Source organism: Toxorhynchites rutilus, chromosome 1 (assembly GCF_029784135.1).
Source record: "Toxorhynchites rutilus septentrionalis strain SRP chromosome 1, ASM2978413v1, whole genome shotgun sequence".
Classification (NCBI taxonomy): domain Eukaryota; kingdom Metazoa; phylum Arthropoda; class Insecta; order Diptera; family Culicidae; genus Toxorhynchites; species Toxorhynchites rutilus.
This window is the reverse complement of record NC_073744.1, coordinates 5981805-5992952: the sequence shown is the minus strand read 5'-3', so window position 1 is coordinate 5992952 and position 11148 is coordinate 5981805. Positions and strand designations below refer to the sequence as shown.

The window sequence follows — 11148 nt, the reverse complement described above, 5'->3', positions numbered from 1 at the left end:
TTAGATGCGATTAGCATCGGATAACCCACTGTTAGGCAAGTCATGATGGCACAGTCTTACAAAGTCACTTCCAAATCATTGACCAATGTTGTACCTTCTGCAGTTCATGCAGCGTCTTATTCACGCTGGCTCAATATATTGCTGCTCTTTTCTCGTTCAATAAAGAAAACATCATCCTTCCTCTGCGGCACGGTCCATTCGCTTTACGGTCATTCATACGTTCAGAAGCGAAGTTTGGTCATTTTCAGACCGAATCGAAACATTCATTTATACGAGCAGCTTCTGGGCTGTCCGTAATCGTTACTTAACAAAAGTAAATTTTTATTCCTGAATAAATTCTCGCGCCCCTAAATGCTTGAGCATCTAGCTTCGATTATGGGACCGAATGACGTGTTTCCTGAGCCAAGATGATAAAGCATTGTAATCAGTGTTGTCACATTTTGAACTGTACCGGAAGAGCTAAAGATCTTTTTTCCTTCCTTTTCTTCTTTGGATAACTCAACTGCAAAAACGTTCCAATTTGAGTTTGCTATAGAATTCGACAGATCCGGTTCTGACCTATCTTCCAGGTTATCAAATACAGCATACATGTGTTTGCAGCTAAGTCGATGTAGAGAAACGGATGATGTCACTTAAACCCTTTCCATTTTGAGCCCCTCATTTTGGAGGAGATAAAATAAATTTGCCTGATATTTAACTCTATTTTGTTTTATTTAAAAATTCTGTTATGTTTTTAGGCGTTATTACAAATCCAGTTCAACTTTCAACACTTTCTAATTTTCTGGGTTTTCCAGGCTGCTGGGCGTCAACCAACATCTTCTTTTTTTCGTTCCTTCGCTTCAAATTTCGAAACAAATTTTGTTGAAAACAAGACTTATTCATCTTGTTACACTGGAGAGACAGAGTATCATTTTAGATCGCCAAAAAAACTGAGCAAAAAATTCCCGACTTCATGAAGCATTTCTCGACTTTTTTCCAATGGATTTTGATTCTCGACTTTTTGCCGCATTTCCCGCTTATCCCGAATAGGTGGCCACCCTGCGTAGAATATACTCCAAAAATGCAACAGATGACAGATGTTGGCATTTGTCAGATGTTGGCATTTTTGTCACTTTGCTATCGCAGTATGCAAAATAAAGTCACCTTTGTCATGGTGAAGTTCGTTTTGGAAGGCACTGTTCTTGGAACGCATTCGTCAGACCAGGGCCCCTTGTTATAAAAAGATCATAGATATTTTTCATTTATCATTATAATCAATTGAATTTTGATGCAATATGCGTTGCAACAAATGTTCCAGAATGCAGTGCTTTCAACCGAGGATGACTTCTCTTTTCGGGAGTTTTTCTTGTTTGGATAGCACTAATGTTCTCAGTGGAACTTTTGCCTTCTCAACGTAGATATTATTAGTGTTTTTCTTGTTAGTAATACAGCGCGGACTCGATTATATACAGTCTCCGATTTCTTTTCAATGTATATAATCGAATCCTGTATATCAGTGGTGACCAAGTATAGACATGGTGCGGGCCGAATCAGATTTTTCATCAAAGACGCGGGGGCTGCATTTGTTTTTTCCCCTAATGTTTATAACAGAATTTATAATACAGGGGAACTTCGATATAACGTACATATTTTCAAAATGTAAAGAAGAATGTTTTTGATTTTTTTTTCTGAAAGAACAATCAATTATCTGTATTTTGATACTAAAATATGTCTTGTACCTTCAGCCAATCCCGAAATTCAACTTGTTTTGTGATTCAAAATTGTAAATGAATCAAGCTTTAATCAACGGTACGAAGGGAAACATAATGAAAAGACTGGCTTCGTCTTCTAATTGATTTTATTCACTAACCTTACCCAAACAGCAACACAATAAAGTAATATAAGCTACCTTTCTGAGTTCTTTATGATGCTTCTATATAACGTACAATTCGATACAACGCAGAATTTGAAATGTACGTTATATCGAAGTTACCCTGTACATAAATTGAACCAAACATTTTAATTAGAAAACATGCAATTTTGTGATATGAATGTGATATCACGATGCAATTGGGTTTTTGCAGTCCTTCAAAAAAACTTATTACAATATGTTCTAGCTTATTTCAATATATAAAATCCTGAATTGAAAACATACTTCGATACGTACTATTCGAAGCAATTTTTCCAAATGATCATTAGTTATTTTGTTTCTTGACTTGTTTCCTAATGAAAAATAAATTGCTCACAAATGTATGTGGATACAAACATAGAGCATTAAAAAGAGCATTTTCCTTAGTTAAAAAATCGCGCTTCTAAAACAAATTTCGAGTAGAAATCCAGAATGTTATCAAATTTGTCACGCAGCTCTGAATCACACTGCATTTCAATGAGTTCAATCCGAATATTTTCAGGGACAAGTTCAAGTTATCACCAGACCCACGAAGCTATGATTCGCTAGCAAATAAACAAAACACCCCCGGCAATCATCACGCGAGCAGCGTGCAGAATCCCAGAGCACATTTTCTGCTGACTCAGATCAGCGCATATATTCTTCGAATCAGAGACGATAGCTTTAAGTATACAAATCAAAAAATGTAAACCAAATCGAGAAGAATAAAGATCAGTTTTATCGAGAACTCCGAGTAGAGCGGTTGGTTTTTTTCAAAAGCCGAAATGGCGCCCGAAGTCGGGACCCTTAGCAACTGATAAGTAATTACGAAGACATCTTTAGCTGCCTCCCGCTGGGAGAATTCAACATCCGGACCCAGAGCCATCTTCCATCAAGTTGAGTATTTGCGGTGTTGGAGCGCGACAAGGTGCGCTAAGGAGGAATCCCACAACCCGTAGCAAACAAGGACTATCTGGACCTAGGCGATTGTCCCGCGGCACGAGACGATGTGCATCCAATTAATATTATTGTTACCTCTTGTTCTGGGCCAAAACATTGAAATTCACAACGTAAACGAAGAACCAGTGGCGATAGTAAAAATAGGAGAAGCAAAAATTATAGAAGGATATCAGAAATATGTTCATGCGATTAACATAACAGCAATAGAATTATCAATATCAAAAATGGAAACGCACCTCTCGACAATTCACATTAGTTATCCCGACTTAAACAGATTATTTGATCAAAAAGTGAACGATCTGAAAGATCGTATCGAACAACTCAAACCAAAGACGAGACAGAGACGATGGGACGCATTAGGACGAGCATGGAAATGGATGTCCGGCTCACCAGACGCTGATGATTTACGATTAATAACTAATGAAATAAATGCAGCTGTAGACAATAGCAACAAACAAATCTTAATAAACGATGAGATGTTCGGTAATCTGAATAATTTGACAGAAGCAATAAATGAACTTATTAAGGCAAAATCAAAAAGCTCTACACTAGCAATAGAAAAAGCCCAGATAATAAATCTAATTTTGAGCCTAGACATCTTAAACGATCAAGTATCAGCAATTCAAGAATCAATAGCATTTGCCAAAGTAGGAATAGTTAATTATGAATTACTATCCACGGATGAAATCAGACAAATAGATGAAACTCTCAGTAAACAAGGCCTACACACAGAACTCCTCGAAGAAGTGCTCAACCTCGCGAAGGTGACCATTGGAACAGACAACGAGATACTGCTTTACGTAATCAACGTACCTACATTTTACCCACTAAACTATGATGATATTAGAATTGAGGCAATCTTCAAGAAATCAGAACGCATCCAACTAAAGGGAAATAACTACATCAAAGGATCTACAGAACTTTTACTCCAGAAAAACCCATGTAAACGATTTGGCAATTGGAGCCTTTGTTACAGATCAGATCTAGAAGATGTTTCCGAAGACAGATGCATTTCTAAAATAGTCAAGGGAATAGAAAGCAGATGCACATATGAACACGTTTCTACACATCCACCTACAGTCCAACTGAGCCCGACGACGGTGCTCCTTAACGACATCAATAACACTCTACATAACACGTGCGGAATTACCGATAGAAACCTGACCGGCTCTTTCATCATCGTATATCGAAACTGTTCAATAACAATTGAAAAGTACAAGTATGCTAACAATATAATCAGAACAATCAATCAACGAATCTTCATCCCATCCACAAGTTTGATAGTGATGCAAGAAAGTGTAGAAAACAAAATTGACGTCCAATACTTCACCAACGACAACACCAGCATCTTAAATATTTGGAACATCTCAAGTCAGAGACAACCGTGCATAGTTGGTCTCTCATAGGAGGATTTTCATTTTCATTTACGTCCATAATCCTCATCATAATTTTCATTCTGATCAAACTTCGATCCCAAGGCACAGTAGTTCAAATCAACCAAAAGAATGAATCAACGGATCCCATGGAAGCAGTAAACACGCAGTACTATCAACCGGCATCTTCATATTTAGCCAAACCAGCAGTTTAACGTTGACCCAGGAGGTTCAACACTCAAAGGGAGAGCAGTTATCACCAGACCCACGAAGCTATGATTCGCTAGCAAATAAACAAAGCACCCCCGGCAATCATCACGCGAGCAGCGTGCAGAATCCCAGAGCACATTTTCTGCTGACTCAGATCAGCGCATATATTCTTCGAATCAGAGACGATAGCTTTAAGTATACAAATCAAAAAATGTAAACCAAATCGAGAAGAATAAAGATCAGTTTTATCGAGAACTCCGAGTAGAGCGGTTGGTTTTTTTAAAAAGCCGAAATACCGCATGGAACCATAATTTTCATCATCCAAATGGGGTAGAAACATATTTGGAGAATTCTTTCATGTGCTTTGAGGTTCCCAAAAATACATGAAAATCAGCCTTCTTTCTTTCTTTGTTTTTAAGAGGCTTTAAACTTTGCAGTTCATTCGCCTCTACAAATCAGCCTTCATTTCCTGATTGCGTCAACATATTTCCTAGTTGACGATACATAGCAAATTCTCAGTGTCAGGAAATGAGCAAAAATTAAACTTCCTATTTATGATTCGAACAACATGAGAACTTTGCAGGCCCAACTTAAATCAATCAGATGGTTTGTGATGTCCATCAGGACAGCTAGATCTGCCATTCACTTCTCTAAATCTGTTACACTGAAAATATTAACTTGGAAAAGATAAATAATACTAAAACCAATTCATTTCGAGTTCGAGTTTTCTCGAAACGAGTTACTCGTTTCGAAACGCGCAATGCCATCCCTGGTGTCATATCGAAAAAAAAAATTGGCCGAAAATCGATCTTTTGGGACTTATCCTGAGTTGCAATGAAGGTATGGGAAAAAAATTATCGAATTTAAAGAACCGATCATGTACATTTTCTTTATTAGCCCAAAAAAATGACCTGTGCAAGATTTCAGCTCATCCGGGCATGATTTACGGGTGCCTCAAAGCTCTCAAAGTTTTGATTTTTTTATCCTCGAAAATCTTCCAAGGAGTAAGGAGTAAAGGAAATTTGAAAACCCGAAAAAAATTTGTCGATGCCAAATGACTTAAAAATGCATAAAACGTCGAGATCTGGTGTAATCTTGAAAAAAATGGGTGAAAATCGACCTTTTGGGACGGTTAACGGGCAAAAGGTCACGAGTTCAATTCTCACTCCCGACATTATTCCAAAAATGGAACCAAGGAGTAGTTACTATTATAGATGTGCTAGTGAGAACAGTTGAACTTTTTAGCGGCAGAGAACTTTCCCATTGGAGCGGTGAGTCATTGTCATTGAAAATAGGGAAAGAGAGAACGAAGTTCTTTTGTATCCATTATTTTGGCTGGTCTTCCACTTGTTTTAAAGAAATAGAAACAGCAAATCCAGAACAATGTGGATAGAAAAAAATACTGCAATTTTAGCTCCGCCCGTTTTCACTTTATGGAGTAAAAAAACACGTAATTCGTGGATTCACAGTATACACGACTCATTATTCATCCAGCTACCGGACAGCAGCGAGGTTTCCCAAATAGATGAGAATTTAGTTAGATATCCAAATTGGTCTTTATAATTCAACCTAGTGCACACATTATCATGCCTGGGGATCTGGTTACTGCATACTGAGTGCGCTACGTGCATTGACAATGAAGAACGAAACATGAATCACCCATCTTCAATTGCTTCCACAAAACCATGCAAACCTATCGGTCCTTTTCAGGGCTACAAACTCGACTGAAAAGTTATTTCAAACTTTTCGATGCATTCTGCATTTTTTTCAAATATTTTTTTTTGCTGTAAGACAGCTTCTGTGAATTTAGGAACGTATTCGAATTGATTAGTGTAATAATGATGATGTTTTGAGTTATAAAGGCTTTCTCAGACTCTCAGATTTTTTCAGTTCATTCTCCTCTAGCCTTAATAAAAAACCAATTTGGTTTGTGTCCCGTCTGGAAAAAAAGGTTGAGTACCGCTGCCATAGAGTAACATCAAAATGCACGGTCTAGCCAGGTATTCAAAATTATTCTTGCAGTTAGACAATGGACGGTAAGCGTCGTTTTTTGTCGCTTTGTTGTGCTAATATAAGCAAGAAAATCTTGCTCAAACTCAGGGCATTGCTATTACTTTGCAAAAGGGTGTATGAGAAACTAAAGGAACGAAATGAAAAAAAAAAACATTAAAAGCCACATCTTTTAACGGAATTTTCACTATTTCCGAACATTCCAGTTTCTTTAAAAACTAAGCATAACAGAACACTAACAATAGATTACAGGTAAGTCAAAGGTTCGAAATGGTAGGTTAGTTTTACAATGTTATGTAGGGTAAACATACACAACAATGGTGATGGTTGTAGGATTTGAATAGAAAATTTCTGTTAACAAATGAACTGCAGGTAAGAGGTAAGGGTGTAAAGGTCTTCCAAGGTCGCCCTATTCTAGTATCGTGTGTACATGAAAGTATATCATCACAAGGTGAAAACACAATCCACGAAATTGTCAGTGCGTCAGGAATCAGTTCCCACCGAATCTGCGTCATCATTTCTCATTAAGTCTTCCCTCGTAATTGTCAGAGAATTCACGCCGTGTGTTCATTGATTGTCGATAAAAATTATATTTACGAAAAAAATTAAAGATAATTGTCCCGGCTACATCTCCCACTGCATATCAACAGTTAAGATTAAGGTTCTACACTAGGTTCATATGGACACTCACTTCTGTCGCTCCGCCTTGTAGCTGGCGGTCAGCTCGTCGAACAGCTTCGAGTTCATCTCCATGAACGTTTTCAGCACATTGTAGACAAGGGCAACGATCGTCTGGTTCCAGTGCTCCTTGCTGATTCGGTACAGTGCCGGGAACATGATCGGCATGATGACAGCGTTGTTATCCTCGATCAGGGACATCGCGTACTCATTGTTCCAGAAGTAGAGTGCCCGTTCGGCGACCTGAAAAGGAAAAAAAAAGCTTAGCGTTCCTGGAACGAATCAACAAATGAACAACTCTCTAACCTGGAAATGGGGACTCGAAACACACTTGGCGATCTGTCGGAACAGCGGCTCCTGAATCTTGACGAACTGGGGCGGCTCGATCACGTCCAGGATTTCCTCGATCTCGCCGAGGAACATCACCTCCTTCTGGGAGCAGGTCTTTGGCCAGAACTTCAGCAGCCCGCGCACCACCGGTTCCGTCAGCGAGGCGTCCTTCTCCAGGAACTGCACCACGCAGTACGCGAGCTGGGCGTGGTACAGCGATAACACCTTCACCTTGTGCAGCGGCAATAGCACCTTCACCAGAAACTGCTTGTGTTCCGCCTTCAGCGGCAGGGCGAAGCCGTTTATTATACTGAAATTTGGAAAAAAAATAAAAGTGGGGTTTTAGTGCTTCGTTAGTCTGCGTAAACACAACCGGCTATCCGGGTGTGTGGTTTTTATCTTCTCCAGGCGCCATCAAATCTGAGGGCATTACATATAAAGGAGACTCTGCTCAGGTGAACACAATCAATAATGGTAGGTAACAACATGTTTAGCATATAAATGAATTCCTAAGCATTCTCTGGGCTAGTGTCCACCACTGCATGCATAGATAACGAGATTTTATCCTATGTTTCTCTCCACGTTGCTCACAGAGTAACAATAACATTGGCTCCAGTGTCTGATGAGTGGGTGAAATATAGGTTCGTCATATAGGTCGTAATATGTACATTACGATGATCGAATCAGTTTCCTGTCGTTAAATGCATTTTTCATCACAATTGATTTGAAATTTATGTCATGAGTTGAATTTCAATGCAAAGTTTTCCGCTATTATGGAAATTGAAAGTATAAACGGAAACTAGTCTAAAATATGTGTATTTATGTGTCAGGTATTTTTTTTTTTATTTAAGTCATTTATTTTTACAGGCTCAGTTACATAGGTTTATATGTGTCAGGTATTGTGAAAATTATATCTGCAGAAATGATCACACATCCTGTGCATTAAGAGTGCGGCATTGTGGTATTGGCAATAGAGCCAAGAAATCGGTAAATTCAATCGAATGAGAAGACTCTTCCTTGCTCCTGTTTTCGATTTCAATGGAATAGTAGGGCGTCATAAGTTTCTACTAAAGGGTGTGTCACATCAAATTGCATCACGGAAAAAACGCTGTAGAAATTTAATTTTTAGGAATTATATCTTCAGCTTTCGCTTTAAAATCAGATAAGAGTGTATAGATCACGTTGGCCATGCTTCACTGTCAATTTTTCGTAAATTTGGAAAAATGTCGTCGAACGAAAAAGAGCGTCGTGAATTAATCCTGCGCACTCATTTCGAGAATCCGGAGTTGTCACATCGGGACATCGGTAAGATGCTGGGAATCGTCCAATCCACGGTCAGCAGAGTACTAAAACGATACTTCGAGAACCTAACCATCGACCGGAAGGTGAAGAACGGCAAAAATGGATGCTCCGTCAGTGAAAAAGATCACAAGCAGTTTAGACGTGATCCGAGAAGTTCGGTCCGGGATGTCGCCAATAAGCTGAATTTGTCAAGTTCATTCGTCCAGCGGACCAAGCAACGGGAGGGCCTGCGTACATACAAGGTTCAGAAGGTTCCTAACCGCGACGAAAGGCAAAACATGGTGGGGAAGACGCGAGCCCGGAAGCTGTACACCGAAATGCTGACGAAGCCGCATTGCCTGGTAATGGACGACGAAACCTACGTCAAAGCGGACTTTCGTCAGCTGCCGGGCCTGTTGTTCTTCTCCGCAGAGGACAAATTCAGCGTTCCGGAGGAGATTCGCATACAGAAACTATCCAAGTTTGCCTAAAAGTACATGGTGTGGCAAGCGATCTGCTCTTGCGGAAAGCGGAGCGCCCCCTTCGTGATGACCGGCACGGTAAACGGGCAGGTTTACCTTAAGGAGTGCCTACAGAAGCGCTTACTACCACTATTGAAGCAGCACGAGGGCCCCACCATCTTCTGGCCGGATCTCGCTTCGTGCCACTATTCAAAGGACGTGTTGGAGTGGTACGAAGCCAACGGGGTCACCTTCGTGCCAAAGGAAATGAACCCGCCCAACGCGCCGGAGCTTCGCCCAATAGAGAAATATTGGGTGATTATGAAGCAGGCCCTCCGGAAGAACCCAAAAGTTGTCAAATCGGAGGCGGACTTCAAGAGAAAATGGATTTCTGTTAAAAAAAAACTACAACCTGACGTTGTACAGAACCTTATGGACGGGGGAAAGAGGAAGGTACGAGCATACGGGCTTGGGCTCGAAGTATGAAAAACGGAAAATGCCAAAAGTTGTTTAATAGTTTTTATTTTACTGTCTAAAATTTTCAAAAGGATCGGTCTACTGGGCGAATTTCTACAGCGTTTTTTCCGTGATGCAATTTGATGTGGCACACCCTTTATATGATTGTACACACATTTGGGACAGTAATCTGGAATGTATGTAGCGCGTGTGAGTGAAGCGATCCCACGAAAAGTTTTGGCCTTTTAGGAGGGCAGCCACTGAAAGGGGGGGCTGAATTCCGAGCACTATCAATGTTTTTTCCGTATCATAGTGACTTTCAACACTTTTGACTGGTTCGTCACATTACTTCCACATTTTTGGGAGAATGTCGGGAGTGAGAATTGAACTCATGACCTTTAGCGTGAGATGTATGGATGTTTCCACTACGCCTCCCAACAAATCCATATATAACTAGCTGACCCGACGAACTTCGTCCCGCCCAAAATAGATTTTTTGATTTGAATACTTTCAAACATCCACGTTTTCTTACTAAGTGAACGTTAGTGAGTCCAATCACTGAACTCTTCATTGATTGATTACCCTTTGACCCTTCACAGACACAATTCTCGTTTAAGATTCTTCAAGCAGTTGGAAATAACATGTTTCTCCGTTGCATGGAATACATGTTTGATACAGAGCCTCTATCAAAATTTAACCGTAACATAGGGCCCTATTCTAGATGACGAGATCATCTCGTTTCGTCTCGTCTCGGTTTCAGTCACTGTCGGGACGAGCAAGATATCCTATTCCAGTACACAAGTTTCATTGAAATGTTTTATTTGATAGACTGCTAGGACTTCAGTCACTTTTTCTCGGTATGATTAGTGATGTCAGATGCTAAGAAATGTTTTTAATTTGAGAAAAACAACAAGCATAGAACAAACATTTCTGAAAATCATCAATCGAGACTCTTTTCTCAGTGCCAAAATCCTAAAATCATAACAACGACAAATAAGTTACATATATCTTGTTTTATTGATATTTTTAGCCGCGAAGCAAATTCTGAAGATGAAAGCGTAACAAAGGAATGCTTTGAATCAACAAGGAGAACAAACACACCAGATAACGACTTGATTGATTCATGCAGCTACTCATCTGTTATCATTCGAGCTCGGCTTCTGGAGAATGAAAAAAAAACTAGACGAGCGCTCGTCCTATCGTCTCGTCCTTTTGAATAGGGGCCATAGTCACAAATGATCCTAAGGGAAGACCCCAGTATGGAAGGTCGACAAAATCGATTTTTTTTGCATTTTTAGTAAGCTTATGCCCTTAGAAATATTGTCCTAAAGAGATTTTTGATTTCGAAAAAAAAAATGTAAAATACATCTTAAACAATAACCAAAATACCCGAACACTTCACTTTATTTCTAACATAAAAAACAAACCACGAAAATTAATTACGTTTCGACCTTCTAGAAAGGGTCCCCCCTTAAACAACTTTTTTTTATTTATTTATTTTGGATTAAGGTCATTACAACAT

The 11148-nt window shown here is 39.5% G+C and overlaps 1 protein-coding gene across 8 annotated transcripts in view; it reads right to left on the bottom strand.

Annotated features, from left to right (window-relative positions):
* Positions 1 to 11148, bottom strand: part of LOC129778964 (serine/threonine-protein phosphatase 2A 56 kDa regulatory subunit epsilon isoform) — a 96884-nt gene that overhangs the window by 7313 nt on the left and 78423 nt on the right. For all 8 annotated transcript variants that reach the window (XM_055786279.1, XM_055786351.1, XM_055786733.1 and 5 more), the window contains 2 exons: positions 7405 to 7738; positions 7112 to 7341 (listed from right to left, as the gene is read on the bottom strand). In XM_055786279.1, the coding sequence (XP_055642254.1) occupies positions 7112 to 7341; positions 7405 to 7738 (564 nt within the window). The remainder of the gene's footprint in view (positions 1 to 7111; positions 7342 to 7404; positions 7739 to 11148) is intronic.